Source organism: Cyprinus carpio, chromosome B9 (genome assembly GCF_018340385.1).
Source record: "Cyprinus carpio isolate SPL01 chromosome B9, ASM1834038v1, whole genome shotgun sequence".
NCBI lineage: Eukaryota > Metazoa > Chordata > Actinopteri > Cypriniformes > Cyprinidae > Cyprinus > Cyprinus carpio.
In genome coordinates this window covers 27,847,772-27,870,058 of record NC_056605.1, presented here as the reverse complement: position 1 = coordinate 27,870,058, position 22,287 = coordinate 27,847,772, and the positions used below count along the sequence as shown (strand labels likewise).

Here is a 22,287-nt window from a genome sequence, read left to right as displayed (position 1 = left end):
TTTTTGGGCATGGGTGGGGTAACTAATGTAATTACAGTGTTAAATGTAATCTTTAGAGAATTTCAAAGTGAAAATCCATTTTTCATATTGCTTAATAAAAAAATTGTATGCCTAAATTCCCTGCTAGCCTTTGAAATAATTTACTATAGGTTTTATTTTCAATTTAATTGTAGAATTTTTATATCGGACATTTATCCGTTATCAGCCCTAAAACGAAAGAAATATCGGTTTCAAATATCTGCATTTGAAACTATTATTTTAGGCTTTATTTTTTAAATTAATCGGAAAAAAATATTAGAGAATTTTAATATCAGCCATAAAATGAATAGGAATATCAACTTATTGAATTTAATAGCTGTGCATCCCTAGTGCTTTTCTGCATTATGGTTAAACTCAAGCTAGAACCTTGATGGCGATCTTTCACTTCGTGAAAAATTGTTTTTTTAATGGAATCTAAAAATCTCAAAGCGAATATCCATTTTCATATTGCTCTGTATAATTATTGATTGATTATTTATTGAACAAATTTAGAATTTTAATATCAGCCATTTTATTGGTTATCGGCCATGAAAAAATTAAAAGAAATATTGGCTTATCGATTTTAATATCTGTGCATCCATAGTGCTTTTCTGAACTAAACTGAAACTACACTTAAGCTTACTTAAGTTGAATAATGACACTATTATAGACTGTCGTTATTTTCTTGTTTATTACTGTGAAGCTGCTTTGAGACTACTTGTATGAAGAGCTATATAAATAATATGAATCATTTATCTACATTGTGGACTTTCACTTGGTGAAAATAGTTTTTAACCTGTCCTGCCTTGTCAGACTGCCCAGTAGGGTCACCGTCACCCTTCAGGAGTTGAGTTTGGAGCAGACGTGTGTGAGTGTGTAACATCAGCAAATATCATGGGCCACTGCAGCGGACGTGTCAGAGAGTTCTGCAACAGCGCTGGCCCGAACACACTCGCACGTTTCTGCCATCTCAGCAGTTTTTACAAGAGGCGGGTGATAGTCAAGGGCCTTGAGTCCTGCCAGTTAGAGTGCTCATCCATTTCCTTTACAGCTGCCGACCATGGCCTATATTTCATGCTAAAACTATTCAAATTCATCAAGTGGTCAAACCAAAGGGTGTATAGCTTGAGAAATGTTGGATTTGAATATCATTTTATAGGTGCAGAATGTAATGTTACCGCTAGTGGTTGGATTGGGTATTGCAGTCTATATTCAAAATGTGGGTTGCCAGATTGGTGACACGATCAAGAACAAGAGCAAGTTGATAAATTGTTTTATTTGCATTTTAATTCCTCTGTTTAGATGTTTAGATGGATGCTGAGGCTTTTTAGGTTGGGTAGGATCTGCGATCTCTGGCCCAGTTTGTTTAATGGCAATATGCTGTGTTTTCCACCAACTGGCAACCCGGGGTGTCAAAAGTCTATTGGCTAATTTGGCAGTTTGCAGAATCACGCAAACTAAAACAAAAACAGACATTCCGACATGGAACTCACATTTCAAAGTAGAATATATGGCAGTAGCATTATTTTTCAGAGAGTCAAGTATGTGAACTTAGCGTGTTTTCTAAATATCTGCAAACATATTATGGTATTTATTTTTGCTTCTGTACAGTAAAAAAAAAGACATTTTAACATGTTACTTTTAAATGTGCTTTGTGGTGATGCTCACATGCTCACATTTTGTAATCGTAAAAGTTTTGTTTCTGCTTTTTATTAAATGGCAGATGGTGTAAGATGGACACATGCGCTCTTGTTAAATTTACACCTGTCTTTATTACCGTTCCTTGTTCCTCTGCCCCTGCTAATGCAAGCAATAATGGCAGCATGCCCAGGTTTCTTTAACATAGATGTCTGAGAATGTTCCTACCACTTACAAGAAGTGCCGTCCACATATCTATCTAGTTTTATAAGTATAACCACAAGATTGGCTTTTCAGAATAGAGTGCTCTTGAGAGGAGACAACATCTAACTTTTAGAGCCAGTAATGCAGGTTTTTACTTTGAACATTCATTTGAACCCATCCATGTCAACGTGTTATGACTCATTAGAAACCATAGAAGGTAAAAAAAAAATATATGTTTTTCCCAGTATTTAACACCAGATTTTAACACTACTTTCCATAAAGCTACAAAACTCATTTAAATTGAGTTTGACTTACTTTTGAATTTGATTCACTGTATTTAGGTATTAAGGTATATGTGTATTATGAATTGGCAGCCTGTCATATTAGTGCTCTGTGTATTATTCACTTTATTGTTGTAATGTGAACATTCAGTCTGATTTTTATTTCTGTGCTCTGATGCAATGCAGATGTTTGAGTTGTGATGCAATGCAATGATGCTGTGATGCAATGCAGATGTTTGATATTTTAATTTAGTATATATTCAGTTGTTTCAGAAACATTGCACTTGTCCGTTATTAACTTCAAAGCAGTATCTCATACTACAAAAAAAAAAATACATAAATAAATAAATAATAGTAATGATAAACCTTAGTCTGTATTTTTAAAACATGATAAATTTGTTTCAGATGTATTATTATTATTATTATTATTATTATTATTATTTTGTAAGGAATTTAATGTTGGTTAATGTTAATGTACTGACAGTAATTTATAGTTTATACAATTATTTACACTTAATTACTAATTATGATGTAACTAGTAATTATTAAATTTGAAATAAATGCTAAACTTACTAAACATAAAAAAGTATCACCTGAAAAAAAATTATGTATGTGTATGTGTGCGTACACACACACACACACACACGTGTAAGTATACTTTTAATATTTAAAATATTTTAATATTTAATATTATATGCCCTCTTGCTGAAACTACTGTCAACATACAAGCTTACTATAATTTATTTTGACTGTTTTATTAATAAACTATAGTTTGCATTTTCTTATCCTGTTTTTTTTTTCTCTCTCTCTCCTGTTTTAAGCATGAATCTTTACTAACAACAAAAAAAAAAGAATAAGGTTTATACTTAAAGGGGTCATATGATGGTTTTTAAAGATCATTATTTTGTGTATTTGGTGTAACAGAATATGTTGACATGCTTTAATGTTCTAAAAACACATTATTTTTCAAATACTGTACATTATTGTAGGTCCTCTATGCCCAGCCTCTCTCAAACGAGTCCCTCCTTCTGACAAGAGCAGTCTGCTCTGATTGGCTAAAGGACCCAGTGCATTGTGATTGGCCGAACACCGCAAGCACTCGTTGGAAATATAACGGCCCTTTCCATAATCGCGAGCTTCATCTTTCAAACTAAATGTAAAGACAGTTAATAATGTTATTAGTTTTACCATCAGTTCAAGCCCGAAAGGGGAACAGAGTCACGTGACAGACACAGTGATGAAGCTCCTATGTGTTTGCAGCACACAAGCCACGGACGGTTAAGACAGCTGACTCCACTGTGTGACCCTGTCTCTCTCTCTCTCTCTCTCACACACACACACACACACACACACATACACGACGCGCAAAACTCTGCATTTGAAGAGTCAATAGCAAATACTTTAATAACAAAACATACTTACAGTAGCTGATTCAGAAGCGCCAGATTGTCATAGCAAAGTCTGAATCACCTCCTCTCCTAGGTTCACAAAACGGTCGTCCATAAAATGCATTGCTGTTCTGTTGTAAGTAATCTTAAAGCTTCCTAAATGCATCTACTTTCGGAAGGCCAAATAAATTGCTTTTGGCTAGATACACATAGCATCTCCCTGAAATGACTGCTTCAACACTACTGCAGTTACTGAAACCACTCCTTTCTTTGCATGAACATTTGGGCAGCATTACGCAAATATTTCCACATAGTGACATAGAGATGTGGGGGCATGTTAGAACGAGGTGTTTTGGGGGGCGTGGCAGAGTCTTAACTTTTATAAAGAATATCTCTTTGGATTTGAGACTTTAGTGTTTGCAACTTTACAGATCTTCTTTATGCACCAAGAGCTTGTAAGACTCCAAAGAGAAAGGAAAAATTTAAATCTCCCTGTCACCTCTTTAAAAAAAGAAAAAAATAGGCTAAGTAAAAAACTTTTTTTAAAACTATATACTAAATTGTTTTACTGCTTCTTAGAGACAGACGCTTGACTGGGGAGAGGAAACACGTGTTCCTCATCACTGTTTGTATGATTTGAGCACTTTGACATGTTAATGTCTGCAGATGGCAAAAGGTGCACAAGGCTCCGTTCTAAATGACTATTAAGTGCACTTTACAGTGGCCAGGCCTGCATTGCTTATAATGAACTTTGCATGCACTTCTCACTTGGCCGTGCACTTTTTGACACGGGGTCACAAACGAGGCAAGGATTAAGCATTAGAGCACAACTGGGGCAAGAGATGAATTGAGAAGCCTTTGTTGGAGTATGTGAGTGGGTGAAAATGTCAGCAGTGGCTAATGGGCGAAACGACCGTGCCTGGATGACAGCTTCAAACAGGCGTGACCCTCACGGTGAACTTTAGCTTGCAGGGCAGGCCTGTTCTGACACGCTACGTCACACTCCAAGAGCTTGTGTTTGCAAATTGTTTAACTGAAAGCCCTCTCGACCAAGGGTATTCATTTGCAGTGTTTACTCTTAGATGGACTTGATTAAACTTTTGGGCAAGTTGCTGTGCCAAGCTGGAAGCTGTTCAGATGCTGGTTTGCTCCATTGTTTCTCAACTGGAATCTGGATTCACAAGCACAATGAGTGACCTGAACTTGCCTCTTTTTTAAGGATTGATTAGCTGCTTGGGACAGGTCAAGCTAGTGTCAAACGTCTTGGTTCTTTAACAGTTGTATTCTGCTGAATCAGTCAAAAATCATATCAGACCAGAAATCATTTTCAGTAGAGAATCAGGATTTGTTTCAGATGGATTTTAATGTATATATAATGTATTGATTATATGTATACATGTTAACATTTAATGTATTTATTTATTTCTCTTTTTTAATTTTTTTTTTTAATTTTATTTTTAATGATTCTTTATATTTCTATATTTATTTTATTGTATTTATTGTCTTTATATAATATTTATTTCTTAATTATGTTTATGTATTTATGTGTGTTTGTATTTTTATTTACATAAATTTCTTTGGATATTTATTTATTTAATTGTTTATATTTATTTTTCTGTGTGTATGTATTTGTAATTATGTATTAATTATTTATTTTTCAAGTTCAATATAATACATAACACGTTCCAGAGTGATAGGTATTTTTTTTTATATATATTATTCTAATTAAGCTTTTATTTTTTACCTAATATTTTTTATTTTTTTTATGTGCAATATATTTTATGCTTATTAGCTCACTTTTTGCATGAAACACACAGTTCCTGTCTATGTTCAGTGTGTATAAAGTTATACTCTATTTAGGATGCTGTCTTAAAAAGCAGCTGCCCAAGTAGGAGGTACAGCAGACTGCAAGGTGGTTTTAAAGCAAAGCCTAAGTGTGAATGTGGTCTATTTGGTTTTAATGTCACACAACTCTATCCTACACACATCCTGTTGTTTGAAAACGGTGTTGCAATATTCACTATATTTCCTGTTCTATCTCTCATCAGCATCTGAGCCCAACCTGAAGCTGCGATCCAGGCTGAAGCAGAAAGTTACGGAGCGCAGGAGTAGCCCGCTGCTTCGGAGAAAGGATGGGCCGATCACCACTGCAAAGAAGCGCTCTCTGGACATGGCAGGTGAGAGGATTTTTCACATTTTATTCATAGGGAAAGTAGAACATGTCAGACGTGATTGGCAGAATCTCCTGCATGCACTGCTAGGCCATGACTCCAACATCCGTTCATTCTTGACTGACACCAAACTAATCAAGTCCATTTTCTCTCAGAATCGGCATGCAGCAGTGCTCCTGGTTCTGGTCCGAGTTCACCCAACAACAGTTCAAACAACATTACCAATGAGAACGGCATCGCTGGATCAATCTCCAGCAGTCCAGTGGAGGTACAGCGCACTGCATATGAATCTGTGAGCACAGCTGCTTAAGATCAGTTTTGAAATCCACGGTATTTATTATCATTTTCAAATGAGAATGAGTATGTTGTATGTGGTCATGCCTGATTTTGGATGATCCAGTGAATTTAATGTTTTTATTTGGGGCATAAACTGAAACATTATAAGATAAGACATGCAAAATCATCCTTACATTATGTCAAATTATAACATAATGTGATATGTGTATTTGGCCTATATTAAATTATAATATATTATAATACATTAAATTGTTTTTATTTTAATATTTGTCTAAATATGTGTATTTATATATTATTTCTGTATTTTAAAATTGTGCATTCACATATAATATTTAATAAAAAATATTTATAATATCTATAATGAATTATAATAAAACTATTACATACAAACAGTGTTGAGGAAAGTTATTTTTGAAAGTAATGTATTACAATATTGCATTACTCCATATAAAAGTAACATTCTGACTATTATTAACAATAAAATGTATTATTTATTAAACATCTGTGTCTTCAGCAATATAACTTTTGCCACCATTTAATAAAAGCATGTTTTAATGTTTTTTTCTTTGCTTTACTATACCTAAGAAAACCTTTTAAGCATGATAAAATCACTGCAGTGCATGACGTCGCTCTCGAAGCTTATTGGTGCATTCTTAAATGGACCTCTAAATCTCTTTGAATGCTTCGTCTTTAGGACACGTTTTAGTAGTTATAGCTCAGTTTTATTGGTGGCCACACTTGTCGCTTGTTGCTTTAGGAAATGTTCTGTGATTTTCCTGGCCGTTTCCATGCATGTTTTCAAGCCGTGGACAGTCTCCTTCTGTAGACTGGTTCCACAGGGGTCCGGAGAGCAACCAGACAGAACTGTTTGTTTTTATCGTAGGGTTTATTTATCTGTGCATATGTTGGTGTGTGTGTGTGTGTCGTTCCAGCCATCTTTGGCGCACAGACTCACGGGCAGAGAGGGTCCTGTTAGCCAGCTGTCTCTGTACACATCGCCCTCCCTTCCCAACATCACCCTGGGCCTGCCAGCCACCGGCCCCTCCAGCGTGAGTCCATCTTTCTTTCTCTCTGTCATAGAAAGGCCCCTGTCTGGACCGTCAGGGGGCCACATGTGGCTTTCAGCACCCCAGAAGGAGCCTTTTGAGAAACAATAACTGACCGCGGGTCTCTGACGCAAGCGAAATATAATTTACGAGGGAATGTCCTCTCTTCTTTGCCCTAGATTCTTTTGGAATTATGCTCTTTCTTTCTCTATTCACATAGGTGGCGTCTGGCCAACAGGATGGTGACAGAATGGCAGTGCCAGGCTTGCAGCCAGGAATACCCATAACCACTCCGTTCATGCCAGGAGCCCACCTGCCTTCTTACCTGGCCGCGTCCACCTTAGAGCGGGAGGGCGGCTCGGCACACAACACTCTGCTGCAGCATATGGTGCTTCTGGAGCAGTCCGCCGCACAAAACTCCCTGGTCACAGGTCAGTCGCAGGCGTAATAACCAATATTGATGTAACTGAGACACCTTAACCTGCAGAGACGTTTTTATTGAAGTTGTCCTCTGGTAAAACAGAAAGTGAGAAGAGAATGTCTATAACATATATCCATTTAGAAATTAAAAATAAATGTGTAATCTGTGTCATGTCAAGACAACATTTCAATTATTGGGGAATACGAGGAACAATTTTCTTTAAATTAAAATACCAAAAATACTTAGATTTTTATTGTATTATTATTAAATTTAAATTTAAAAAAATAAATATTATATTATATTATATTATATTATATTATATTATATTATATTATATTATATTATATTATATTATATTATATTATATTTGTAAAATACAAAAATGCACTTTTTTATAACTAGTAAGCTTTGTTGTACTTTTCCCCCCCCATATTTTCTTAATGGTATCTGTAAACCAAACATATAAAGTTTAGTTGCAATAATATAAATATAATATAAAATAAAACTAATAAATGCATTATATATATATATATATATATTATATATATATATATATATATATATATATATATATATATATATATATATATATATATATATATATATATAGTAAAATGCATTTATTCGTTTTATTTTACTAACCATTATTCATAAAGATATCTGTGAAAACTATGTCTGCAAAGTGTAATATTAATTTAGATTTTATTAAATCTTTTAATTATTTTTGTATTTAATATTTTTATTATATATGCTTTATTTATATTGTACTATATTGTATTGTATTCAATTAAAAATACAATTTAATATAAAAAAACAATGCACAATTTGTTTCAAAAATTGTGTATTACTAGATATTATTCAACATTTGTTGAATTTTCTATTAATTTATTTTTGTGTTTTTTTTTTTAATACAAGAATGTAGTGTTATGTTTCAAAGTTTCATTTTATTACTCTCATTTTCTTAAAGACATTAATGTAAAATTTAATATACAAAGTCTGCTAAATGCATAAATGTAAATGCAATGTAAATATAATAATTGGACATTTTGTTTTAGGTTATAAGGAAACCTAAAATGTTGCGGTTCCACTGACTTATTGCATAATTCCTCATTTCCTTTGAATGGAAGGAAAATTGGCCCCTGCTTGAAATGTTTCAGTCATTCACCACAGCACAGTTACCCTGAAGCATCTGACGCGCTTCACCCCACAGCTCCCTCTCTCAATGTTTCATTTTCATAATTCATATCTAATCTTTGCAACTGTTTTATTGCTTAAATGTATTATTCACATGGTTTGTTAATTCTCATAATACACAAATATTTCTCATTTCTGTGACATAATTCCCCATTGTTTGCACATTACATTTCAAAATTGTACCAAAGGGGGGCCTCAGAACAGCCAGGTGCCCCGGGGCCTCGCAGGATCATAATGCGTTGCGCTCCGCTCTCCCTGCGGATGTCATGCATTTATTGGTTATAATTAGTCCAGCATAGGTTATGCAGCGCCCTTTTTAAATTGGATTCAATTTCCTCCGATACGCACTAAAGAAGGCTCATTTTAATCAAATTAGTCATAGGCGGTGTTAATTAGCCTCCTGATGTGCCAGGATTGGCTTCACGAGAGACGGGAGAGAGAGGCTGCCAATAAGGAAGAGGTCAATACTTATTCTGAGGATGCGAGAGAGAGAGAGAGAGAGAGAGACGCCTCGCTGGTGCAGTCAATTCTGACTAATGATTTGTGCCATCATAGACCATCACGTTAAAGAGGAAACCTCTTCTCCGCCCACTAGCGAATCCACAGGAAGTGTCCAAACAGGAAGTGTCAAGCCCCTGGGAGGAGTAATGATGGAGAGTGTGTCTGGAGCAGAGTGGCACAATAATGCAAAATAAATAAATAATAACGTTTTTTGACTGAAAACTGTAGCTTTTCTTTTGGCGATCCATTGTTTAGTGTACTGGAGGCAGAGATGCATGTTTCAGTTCTACTCTGCTACTCTTTGGTTTTCATAACACTGCTCTCTGTTGGTTTCTGATTGGTCAATTGTGGCATTCCGGGGGCAACATATTTTTTGTATACTTATTCTGCACAGTATAATTGATTGTTGTCCAAGGCAAACAATTTCCTACATAGCTGTGCTTTTTCAGTGTTTATATGATCAGCATGAACAGTGAATTAGCAATTACAAGCTACATAGTTTTTTATGTTTTTGTTGTATATATTGAAATATTTTTAGATACATGTTTTAATGATTTTATAGAATTTTATTTTATAGAATTATATTAAATTACAATATAATATGTATTATGTAATATGTATTTCAAAGTTAAAAATGTTGTTTTTATTTAAAATTATTTATATTGAATAATTTCATTTATATAAAAATTAAATATAAATTAATATGATTAGTTTATTTTTTATAATTCTATAAAATCAAAATAAAATATACAATTATTTATGTATTTATATACATGTTTTAGTAATTTTATAGAACACAATTCAATTAAATTGATATTTTTATGTATCATATAATGTCATCTATTAAATTAATGAATATATAGAATATATTTATATTAATATATTATGTTCACATTTATATATACAGTTGATATATTTTTACTATGCATCACATAATTTACATTTTTTTTTAAATTAATTTTGTAGAATTTTATTTTATTTTATCTGTATTTTATATTGAAATGTGTATATATATGTGTATATATATATATATATATATATATATATATATATATATATATATTTATATATATATATATATGTATATATGTATATGTTTATATGTATATGTTTATATGTATATGTATATATATATATGTGTGTGTGTGTGTATATATATATATATATACAGTATATATATATACAGTATATGTGTGTGTGTATGTATATATATATATATATATATATATAATTTCTATGTACATATGCATTAAATGCACATATAAACATCTTTGGCCACTTTTGGCCACATCTTTTGCTGTTTCTTTTTCACATTTTGCACCATTAGTTAGATATTTAGGACAGCATGTTAAGTTTGAAATGGTAACTCTCAAGATCAGTGCTCTGTTTGAAGTCTGTCACTTTTTGAGAAGGATCTTGTCAGTTTTATGTACATTGTGCATTAGATGCTTCATGAGCCATCCGTGGGCATGAGGCAGAGATGTGCTTAAATCTTCAGCCATGTGTTCAGGAAACTTAACCCCCCGAGAGCCAAAGCAGGCGAGGTGTTAATTAGTTCGGGGCTGAGTGCTAACTAGAATCTGCTGTGTAACCCAAAGCCCATGTGTTGTGTCCCCAGGCCTGGGGGGCGTGTCCATGCAGTCGCATCCCATCCACAAGCTCCGGCAGCATCGGCCCCTCGGACGCACGCAGTCGGCCCCCCTGCCCCAGAACGCCCAGGCGCTGCAGCAGCTGGTGGTTCAACAGCAACACCAGCAGTTCCTGGAAAAACACAAGCAACAGTTTCAGCAGCAGCAGCTTCACATCAGCAAGGTACAGCACTCCTTCTTGTCTTGAGCTCCCTTAATCACCATGGCAACCAGCAGGATGTGCCTTCCTTATATGGTCAGACCAGAAACACTCTGCTTGTGTGTGTTTGTGTATTTTCATTTTTTAGTTTTAGAAATAAAAAAAACTAAGTTTTCTTGACCATTAATTAATAAAATTAATTAATAAAATATATACAGTTCAAAAGGGTCGTAAGATTTTTTTTTTTTTAAACAAGTCTGGTTATTGGTTATTCTCACCAAAGAGATGCATTTATTTATTTTTTTTAAAATACAGTTAAAACCGTTATATCGTGAAATATTATAACAATTTAAAAGAACTGTTTTCTATTTGATTATATTTTAAAATGTAATTTCTTCCTGTGATGCTAAATCTGAATTTTCAGCATCATCACTCCAGTCTTCAGTGTCACGTTTCCTCAGAAATTACTCTAATATGCTGATTTAATAATGACGATAATAATAATGATAATGTTGAAAATAGTTGTGCTTTGATGAATAGAAAGTTTCTAAGAACTGCTTTTTTAATAGATTTTTATAACATCGTAAAAGTCAGTTTTGATCAATTTATTGCATCTTTGCATTCAATTTTACTGACCCCAAACATTTGAAAACATTTTTTTTTACCATTTTTTCTTCACTTTTTCATTCAAATGTTTTGCTGGAAAATTATGCCACTGGTTAGCTTGTCTCCCTACATGTTTAGACTACTTTTATAATTGTATATATCTGAGTGTTTCACACACATAAAACAAAACAAAATAACATAAATTAAAATAAATGTATTGTTTTTGTACTTGGAATCAATAACTATAAGTATTTTCATATTATACCATAATTTTTTATTTAATATATGCCATTCGTAGTGCTTCATGGTATGAGCAATCTTGCATCCTTGCCTGTATTTTCATACACTTTTTTTCCCACATATTCTTTTGCTTCAAAAAGACGTTTGTCATTCATCTAAGAGCTAGCTGATTTGCTTCATGAACTTTTCACTGAAGAATTTTAAATCCCTATGGAGAAAATGAATGAGAAAAGTACTTATTGTGCTCCATAACCGCCCCATTTTATCCCTCCTCGTGTTTGCTCATGGAGTGTGTGGTGAGGTCTGTGGAGATTACTAGTGTTGGGCCGTTATCCTACAGGGTTTTGGTTTGTTTCTAACGCCTGTGCTCTCACCACCGCAGATGTGCATTATAGATTAGTTATGGGGTTAATCCATGCCTTCACACAAGCATGTCAGAATGAGCTCACCGGGTGTGGATCACCTCAGCACTACGCTCGGGGCTTCCGGGAATACTGCCTCTGCTCAGCAGATGTCAGAGGAATTTAATGCTTCCCAAGCATTTACACTGTTTAGATATGACTCCATTCCTCTGTTTTTAAAGTTCACAGGGGAGATATGAGGAGACATATGTTGTGAATCAGTGCATGTGATTTTCTGTGGACTTAATTTGTGCTTTTTATTCGATGTATCTAGGGGGGAAAAATCTGCAAAATGGATTTAAACATGGTGGAACATGTTAAAAGGATAGTTCATACAAAAATAACTGTCACTTGTTCCAAACATGTATGAGTTTCTTTAGTCTGTTGAACACAAAAGAAGATATGTTTAAGAACACCAACATTCTTCAGAAAAAAAGAAATCCGTACAGGTTTGGAACAGGTGGGTAAATGATAGAATTTTCATTTTTGGGTGAAATAAGAGTTTCTTTCTTCTGTTGAACAAAAAAGAAGATATTTTGAAGAATGTTGGTAACCAAACAGTTGACGGTAGCCGTCGACTTCCATAGTATGGAAAAAATACTGTGGAAGTCATTGGCTACCAGCAATTGGTTAATACCAACATTCTTCAAAATTTCTTCTTTTGATATTTTCTCACAAAATCCTGTATTGTTAAAGTCAACATACACAACCTGTTTTACTTCATTTTTGTGCAAATTAAATATGCATATTTTCAAATTTGGCACGTCACAATGAGACATGAGAACAGATTCCCCACATGTGACTATGCACAAATGTAAATGAGATTTATGTGCTGCAGTATTGAAGGTTGTTGGTGAAAAAAAATCTCAGAATCCCAAAAAAATTATTGTTATGGCTTTATTTTGCCTTTTTGTCTTTCACTTTTGGAGCTTGACATCCTTTGCTTGCCAATGGACTGATATGTGGGTGTGTAAATGATGACAGAATTCAAATAACCTAATTAATATTCATGACTCAAGCCACACCTGTCAAATTTGTGTGCTGAGCTACTGACGCTGACAGAAAGTCTAACTTTGTGAACAACTGAAGATGATTTAGGCCTAATTATTGAACTTTTGTGACAAAAAGACCAGGGTGATTGACGTTTTGGGGAAGTTTTTCAGCTGTCAGATGCTATCTGGTGTCAAGTTTTGGATTATTCCTGTCATTTTGGCTTTGTTTTTTTTTTTTGTTTTTTTTTGTAATGTGATGTGATGTGTAGTTTACCTGGCATGAACATCCGACATGTTGAGAGACGGAGTGCGGTGAGGATGGGGGAAAAAACAAAGAGGAGAATATAAAAAAAGAAAAGCTTGTTTAGAATGAAGCACATGGATGAGGCAATTGCTGAGCGCTCTGACGTCAATTATGTTCCCTTGGTACATTGCCAGGGGGCTGTGTTTTTACCACACTCAAGTGTGTGTGTGTGTGTGTGTGAGAGAGAGAGAGAGAGCTGTCAATGAGCTGTCATTGCCACAGTGATAGGGTTAGACACAGCTGTCACAGCATGAACTTGAGCCAAGAGGACAGTTTCTATTGTTCCTGTTGTTCCAAGAGTATTATTTAATGCAGCTGTAGCTTTGACTCTGTATTTTCTGACACAAGATCTGTGTGTGTTACAGAGGTCTTAAGTCCTTTTCTCATGAAGTCCTTTTTTGTTGGTCAGCATTCACAATCACAACCTGTTTTACTTCCATTAAGTGATATAGTTCTGAGCGAACCAAGATATTTATTGTTTTAAAAATGTGTATTAATAAAGTAAATGTGGTCAGTTTTATTTTATGTTGGTTTTAAGGGTTGGTTTATACTTTTTAAGTAGTTAGCTACTAGAGGTCGACCGATAGTGGATTTTGCCGATACCGATAGTTAGGATGGACCACACTGGCCGATACTGATTAATTAACCGATAGTTTTTAAAATGGATACTGAACAAAAAATAAAATAGTTATTTTTAAAAAAAAAAAAAACCCGTTCTGAACCACACTAGTAGTAGTAGTAATAATAATAATAATAATAATAATAGTAAATGTTGAAATTACCACACTCTAGCAAGGAACAATACTTACACAGCTTTTATTAATCTAAATGTTACAAATGGACTCTTATTTGAAAGTGTTACCATTTCATTTCAACAGTCATGCTTAAAGATGCACATCTGTAAATATATACACAAAGGCCATAACATTACAATTATACCAGCACAATGTATACTCTCACACTTTTACTGCTTCTATTCTTGAACACTTACTGATTATCGCATTCAACTTGAGCAGCGGTCTAAAACAGTTTATTTTATCACCAAACGGACACAAGTTTACTTCAAGAATGAACAATGAGGCATAGATAAGTTAAAAAACGGAGCAAACGGAAAGAGCGATCTATATTATAGCTCTATAAATGAAGCATACAGACTTTATTAGAGCCACAGAAAGACAAACGTTTCGATGAAAATGCTCAATATACAATTAATTATGTACATTAACAATGATTCAGGGTGTGGCGCAGCAGGCTTTTCTGTCAGCTGCATTTAAATCCGGGTCTGAAGTTTCTCACTCTGTTCAGCATGCAGCATCAAGTGTCTAAACAAATAGCACGTGCTGTCAGTGATTTCAACCACTAGAGGCTGCTCTCGCACTTTATAATGAAAACAGACCCTTCCAGGCCACTCCAGCAACGGACGCAACTCGGAAAACTATCGGCATGGATTTTTGCCGATAACCGATTGTTCCAGCAATCAACTATTGGTGCCGATTAATCGGCAAAACCGATACATCTGTCTACCTCTGTTAGTTACACTACAAGCTACTAACAAAAACTAGCTAACAGTTGTTTAACAATCTGATAGATATATCATCAGATCATTAAACAATTGTTAACAATATGTTATATGTTTTTTATCATTGATTTTATTTTGTATTTATTTAGAAGTTTCAATTGTAATGATTTTTTTCTTCTGCTGACCAAGGCTGAATTTATTTGATCACAAATGCAGTAAAACCAGTAATATTATGAAATGTCATTACAAATTAAAATAACTGGTTTCTATTTTAATATATTTTCAAATGAAATGTATTCCTGTGATGGCAAAGCTGAGTTTTCAGAAACCATTACTCCAGCCCCACAGATTCTTTGATGAATAGAAAGTTTAAAAGAGCAGCGTTTGTTTGATATTTAATAGAAATAGATCTTTTGTAACAACATAACTGTCTTTACTGTCACCTTTGATCAATTTAATGTGTTATTGCTGAATAAAAGTATTAATTTCTTTCAACAAAAAGAAAGAAAGAGGAAAAAATAAAAAATCCATTAATAATTATAACAAGTTTTTAATTTTTAAGGTGTTTTTTCCAGGACTATTGAATAAAGATCCAAATAATATTCTCTAAAGAAGTTATTCATTTTGTATCACTAGAAGTCTGATTCATCAGTTGAATTGATGGTGATTTTGACCTGTGTTTCTCTCAGATGATGGCTAAGCCCAGCGAGCCGGGCCGACAGCACGAGAGCCACCCGGAGGAGACGGAGGAGGAGCTGCGGGAGCACCAGGGCCTGGGCGACTCCACGGAGGCTCTTCCTCACGGGGTCACCATCAAACAAGAACCTCCGGATGAGCAGGATGAAGAGTTCCAGCAGAGAGAGAGGCAAGCCGAGGAAGAGCTGCTCTTCAGACAGGTGAGGGTGTTAGAGCTGACAGACAGCTGCAGGAATATATGAAAGCGCATCTGTCGCTGTTTCTGTGAATGGCACAGGATGAAGTCACAAACACACTGAGCACCAGAAGGGGGCAGCAACAGGCTCCTATAAAGAGTCAGACACCCTGTTGGTGAAAAAGGGGTTATTAACTCTTAAGAACGATCTGTCCCAACTAGATACTGCGTATTTCTGGCACTTACTCAGCTGGAGGCATGCATTGATTTTACTTAAAGCTGCCATAAAACAATAATAGTGGTTTATGTCAAATACAAATAGACCAACTGTGCTAGCTAACATGCTGGTTTGATTGGAATTCATTTAATTGAATCAGCAGTATTGCACAATTAAACACAAATAAATATTTCCAAAACAGCAGATCTTGTCATTTTCTATTTTATTCTCATATTTAATTAATAATAAATACGCATAACATTTTTATATTAATTTACACTTTAGGTACATTTGGTACATTTACAATTTTAGAAGTTTTGGTTAAGATTTTGTATCGTTTTTGAAAGAAGTCTGGATTTATTTGATTAAAAATACAGTAGAAAAAAGTAATGTTGTGAAATGTTCTTGCAATTTAACATAATTGTTTTTGATTTGAATATATTTTATAATGTAATTTATTCCTGTGGAGACAGAGCTGAATTTTCAGACATATAATTAAAAATGGCCTTTTATTTACATGAAATGCTCAGTATGAGTTTATTTATGCAATCCCTGAAAAATCAAACATTCAGAAGTGTTTAATGCAAGCACAGGTCCTCAACGCTTAATTAAACACTGCTTTTTAAAAATAAACAGGAGGTGGGCACTTGTGCTGGACGAGATCCTTTAGGTCCAGCTCTTTTTCTTCTTAATGTGCAGCAGGGGTGCATGTTCCTCTGCATATTCCTGCAATCAAACTGAAATATTCATCAGCTAACTAACTCTGTGTCCCAACCTGAAGGTAGCTGCCAATTAACAGGCAGCGTTTATGAAGAAACCTCTAAAGGTTTCAGACCAGCTTCCAAGACACCATAACATCACTTCCAGTGATCAAGAATAAATCAAGTCAGCTTTAGACATAACCAATTAAATATATAAAGGCTACAGTGATTGTTTCTTAGAAGAAATTGAAATATACACTACTGTTCAGAAGTTCAGGTTGAGTTTTATTAAGTCGATACTTTTATTCAGGAAGGATGCATTGAACTGGTCAAATGTGACAGTAAATACTTTTTTTAATAAATGAAATTAATCGAATCCTGAAAAAAAAAAAAACAATTCAACAATTTTCACAGCTATTTTCAACATTGTTAATAATGAAAAAAAAAAACTTTCTCGATCAGCAAATCAGCATATTAGAATGCAGTAGCAGGCCGTGCATTTCACACCTAGGCCTTGGTGCCTTCAGACCTTAAAATACTGCCTTACTGTAGATATTTTCACAGGTTTTACTTGTCTTGAAGAGCTAAACACAAAGCATTGTAGGATATGAAGTGGGGCTCAGAACACTCTTGCCTTTATTTTCAAAATGCAAAGCATTTTCTATATTTATAAAAAAACACTTTTGTTAGTGGTTTGCAGTGTATTGAGTGCCACCTGCTGGTTATTTTTGTAACTACAGGGTGCCTAAAAACACTTCTTCTCTATAAAGTATGAAACTTCTGTATAAGGATACATATGTTAATTTTTACATATTGACTTCATAGCAAAGTTCATTTGTTTCAAGCTAAACTTCTGTTCTTGTCTCTGAGCAGCAAGCTCTCCTGTTGGAGCAACAGAGGATCCATCAGCTGAGGAACTATCAGGCATCCATGGAAGCGGCCGGTCTGTCTGTGACCTTCCCAGGCCATCGGCCCCTGTCCAGAGCACAATCATCCCCGGCCTCTGCGACCTTTCCCATTGTGGTGCAGGAACCTCCAGCCAAACCGCGCTTTACCACCGGTCAGTCACTGGATCAGATGCTCCAAATAATTTACTTACTAAACAGCTAAACCTAGGGACATTACCTTAAAAACAACAAAAAAAGTGTATTTATATTAGTTTGCAGCCCTCTTTAATTAAGCATATGTGTCCTTACAGGTCTGGTGTACGACACTCTGATGCAGAAACACCAGTGCATGTGTGGAAACAGTAACAACCACCCCGAACACGCCGGGCGCATCCAGAGCATCTGGTCACGACTGCAGGAGACCGGACTGCGCGGCCAGTGTGAGGTAACCCCTTCACCCATGTCTCTCCATTTATGACACATCAGCACTTTTAGCGGTAACATGATGTAATCTTTCAGCACCAAACATATTTAAGTGGTATTTAGCTGCAGCCTGCTGGTTACTGTGGCAGGGTGACGGATTTTTTATGATCTGTAGAGGGCGCTGTTCAGCCATCACAAACACAGCCACACACTTTATGAATAAACCAAAGAGTTTTACTCAAAGGAAAAGGGGTGTGAGATTGTTTTGAGTGTGTTTGAGGAGTTTGGAAATTGGAAAAAGAAAAAAAAATCATAATGCCTTAGTATTTAGTTCGTCCAACGTTTCCTCTAATGAAGGTAGCAATGAAGCTACACCACAGGTTTTTGGTAAGATTTTTTTAATGTTTTGGAGTCTGTCTTATATTCACTTACAGCATTTATTTGATCAAAACTGTGAAATATTATTACAATTTTAAATAACTGCTTTGTATTTGAATATATTTCAAAATGTAATTTACTCCTGTGATGCAGTGCTGAATTTTCAGCATCATTACTCCAGTCTTCAGTGTCACATGATCCTTCAGAAATCCTAATAATAAGCTGATTTACTGATCAAGAAACATTTATTTTTATTATCAAAGTTGGAAACCCTTGTGCTGCTTAATAATTCTGTCAAAACCATGATAGATTTTTTCCCAAGATAACTTGGATATCTTTGATGAACAGAAGGTTTAAAAGAACAGAATTAATAAAAAAAATATATTTTTTTTTTAAATTATAAATGTCTTTAGTATCCCTTCTGATCAATTTAAAGCATCATTGCTGAATAAATAATAATAATAATAATAATAATTACTGACCCCAGAATTTTAAACATTATTTCTTCTTAATTTAATACTAAATGTTTAAAAAAAATCCTGCAGCTTAGTTTATTTACGAGTTTAAATGACACAAATCACAGATTTCCATTTACAGACTCTAGAACCTGCACTAAACTCCTCACAAAGCACCACACAATTCATATATGTTTGTTTGTGCATATACAGTATACACACACACACACATATATATATATTATATATATATATATTTACATATAAATGCTTGCTTTAAGCTATAATTAACATTATTTTACCACTTTTACCACATTTTGCGATGCTTAAATCAGTTTTCCCCCAAAATCAGTCTGTGCCTGCTTATCTCTGCCTCCACCTGCTGAGGGCAATTCCTGAGCTCTCTCATCATCTCGAGCTCTGATCGCTGATGCCTAATGGCTCTCGCTGGATCTAATCTCTCCTGCCACGCTGGCTCCATTGCGTCAGGCCTGTTAGAGTAGGTCGCATAGCTGCAGTCTCTGTTTTCCTCCAAACAAACAAGTAAACAAGCACGACAATGGCACGGCTGCTCCCCCGCTCTCTCGCCTACATTTGCTCCTTGGTGGAGATGTTTATTGTTCTGGGAGATGGAAACAGTGAATTGGGCCTCAATTAAAGGCAGTCATGACTCTAATACCCCCTAATCTACAGCAGGGGGGCCCTTAAAGAGTGCGGGGTTGTTTTAAGCTGCCGCCAGCCTGCACCGGGCCCCCGAGGGCCCCACTTTAACTGCCCCTGCTGTTAAATCTGAGAGGTAGTACGTCCTGTTGCAGGTGTCACCTCGGAGCGGCCCAGAGCGCTTCCACAGGTGGGCAGGTCCGCCTCCCTCTCGGATGGTTTGTGCTTCAGAGGCCAGAGCTATTAAAAAAGGGAAAATGACATTATTGCAAATCCAGCAGCTCCGGCACCTCCGAGGGCCGATGGCTTTGTTCTACAGGCATGTGGGGCCCAGTTTGGAGTGGGAGGTGGACAGCGGGTCTGTTTCAGCTCTGCTCAGACAGCTAAAGACTTCAGAGGAGGCAGGATGGCGGTTCAATATGGCTGTCGATTTTGCAATCAATGAAATATTTCTTGTCAAAACATTCCAGTCAATAAACTAATAATAACAGGCGCTGTAAAAAAAAGACATGAGCTAGACCCGGGGTGTCCAGTCATGTTCCTGGAGAACTCAAACACACTTGTCTGGAAGTTTCTAGAGAGTCGGAGGACCTTGATTAGCTGGTTCAGATGTTTTTAATTAGTGTTAGAGCTCAACTCTGCAGGACAGGTTTTTTAAGGACACTTTTTTTGTTTACATGTTAATCATAGGTTGTTCAGAAAGACTATTTTTGTACATAATTTTATACACATCTAGAATGTGTGCTTTACTGAAATTATGTTTTTAAAAAATCCATGTTTTTAGAGAGATTTGTCTTATATAATGTAAAATCATTTGCATTTGCAACTTGTTTAAATGTGATTTTAGTGACTAAAATGTTAAACTTTGAATTTTGAGATTGTGAACAAGTTAACTGTAAAGAAATGCTTATTCAGCATGGATGCATTGAACTGACCTGAAGAAAGGTTTAGGATTTTGAAACATTTAAAATTAAATCAAGAAATGTAATACCATTCACATATTTAGGGTCAGTGCTTCTTCTTCTTCTTCTTTTTTTAAACAAACTTAATGTTTTTGTTCAGTAAGGATGCATTCAACTGATGAAAAGTGTTAGTCAAGACTTCTACATTGTTACAGAGGATTTTTATTTCAAATAAATGCTGTGCTTTTTAACTTTCTATTCATTAAAGTATTATTAAAAAAAAGTTTTCAACATTGGTAATAATAAGAAATCAGCATATTGAAATTATTTTTTGCTGAGTTGTATGACAGTGAAGACTGGAGTAATTATGCTAAAAAAAATGTACATTTTAAAAGATATTAAAACAGACAAAAGCTATTTCAAATGTTAAACATTTTTCACAATATTACTGTTTTTCTTGTATTTTTGATCAAATAGATGCAGCCTCAGTGAGAATAGAAGACTCATTTTAAAACAGTTTTAAAAATCTTATCGACGCCAAACTTGAATATTAGTTCACGGTTAAGAACATGGAATATACACAAAAATTTTTGTATTTTAATGAACAATAATTTTACACTATATTTTAACAAAATGCACAAAAACTGGCATCAAATCTCAAAATTAAGACTATTTTTCAGCTGATTAATATCAGTATGTTGCTACATAAGAAACTGACAGCCTCCACTTCATCCATCTCAAACCAAATATAGCATCTTTTCTTACTAAGGTTTTAACTCTCTCTCTCTCTCTCTCTCTCTCTCTCTCTCTCTCTCTCTCTCTCTCTTTTTTTTTTGTGCAGTGTATTCGAGGCAGGAAAGCCACTCTGGAGGAGCTACAGACGGTCCACACTGAGGCCCATGTGCTGCTTTACGGAACCAACCCTCTCAGACAGAAACTGGACAGTAAGAGCAAACACACACACACACACACACTTGACTCCACCATGGGCTGAATCTGTTTTGTGAACAAGCACATTGTTGTATTTCTCTCTCTGCGACAGTTGGAGCCTGCGATGGCCTTCTCAGTTATTAGCCCATGAAGCTTCGCCTGGACTTCTGCAATTATCCACATTATTTACGCTTCTGCAGCCAGATCCGCCTTACAGCATGTTTCCCAAATGCTGCAATTCGTTTCATTTCTTTTCTTGGCCGGTTGTCATTCCCTCCCCATCCCAAACTCCCTGGCGTTCCCCTCTGTCAGCCCACTCTCTGCTTTCATCAGTCATGGCCTTGATCTGAGTTCGCCCCTGAGCTGTCCGTCAAGGCCGTCACCTCTCTGCCAATAACAACCACACATGCAGTTTTCCATGACTTCAGCTCCGGCCCCCTCATGCAGCGATCAAACACTTGCTTAAACGACATGCCCGCTCACACACACGTGCACACGCATGGATATTTCACACTCGTCGGGTATGGAGACGACATGTTTCCACCTTTCCTATCTGATTGGGTCAGTTTCATTCAACAGACTTTTTTGATCTTGCAACAATGTGTTGCTTCATAAGCACGATTGATTTGGAAAATAGGGCAATTTTAATCAATAGATGCTTTGCCTCATTGAGAAACGTTGGATTATTGCATGTGTGTTTGTGCAGTAATATAGTAGGGAATGGTCATTGTGGTCATTTTGTTGAGTATTCGGGGTTGGTGGTCCATCTGTGCTGATTTTTAATTGTTTGTCTATTTACATACCGCATGCGACCGATTGACGTCTTTCGCCATTGAATTACATCGCAGGTTTTT

General features: G+C 35.4%; 1 protein-coding gene across 11 annotated transcripts in view; it reads left to right on the top strand.

Annotated features, from left to right (window-relative positions):
- LOC109096423 (histone deacetylase 4-like) overlaps positions 1 to 22,287 on the top strand; it is a 211,662-nt gene that overhangs the window by 139,597 nt on the left and 49,778 nt on the right. For 10 of the 11 annotated variants that reach the window (XR_006155648.1, XM_042731796.1, XM_042731793.1 and 7 more), the window contains 9 exons: positions 5,578 to 5,706; positions 5,856 to 5,992; positions 6,930 to 7,046; positions 7,264 to 7,474; positions 10,778 to 10,971; positions 15,699 to 15,905; positions 17,672 to 17,858; positions 17,997 to 18,130; positions 21,345 to 21,447. Coding sequence is in view for 10 of the 11 variants with exons in the window: in XM_042731796.1 (XP_042587730.1) it covers positions 5,578 to 5,706; positions 5,856 to 5,992; positions 6,930 to 7,046; positions 7,264 to 7,474; positions 10,778 to 10,971; positions 15,699 to 15,905; positions 17,672 to 17,858; positions 17,997 to 18,130; positions 21,345 to 21,447 (1,419 nt within the window). In the remaining variant the exon portion in view is untranslated. The remainder of the gene's footprint in view (positions 1 to 5,577; positions 5,707 to 5,855; positions 5,993 to 6,929; positions 7,047 to 7,263; positions 7,475 to 10,777; positions 10,972 to 15,698; positions 15,906 to 17,671; positions 17,859 to 17,996; positions 18,131 to 21,344; positions 21,448 to 22,287) is intronic. The other variant, XM_042731792.1, reaches the window with a different exon arrangement.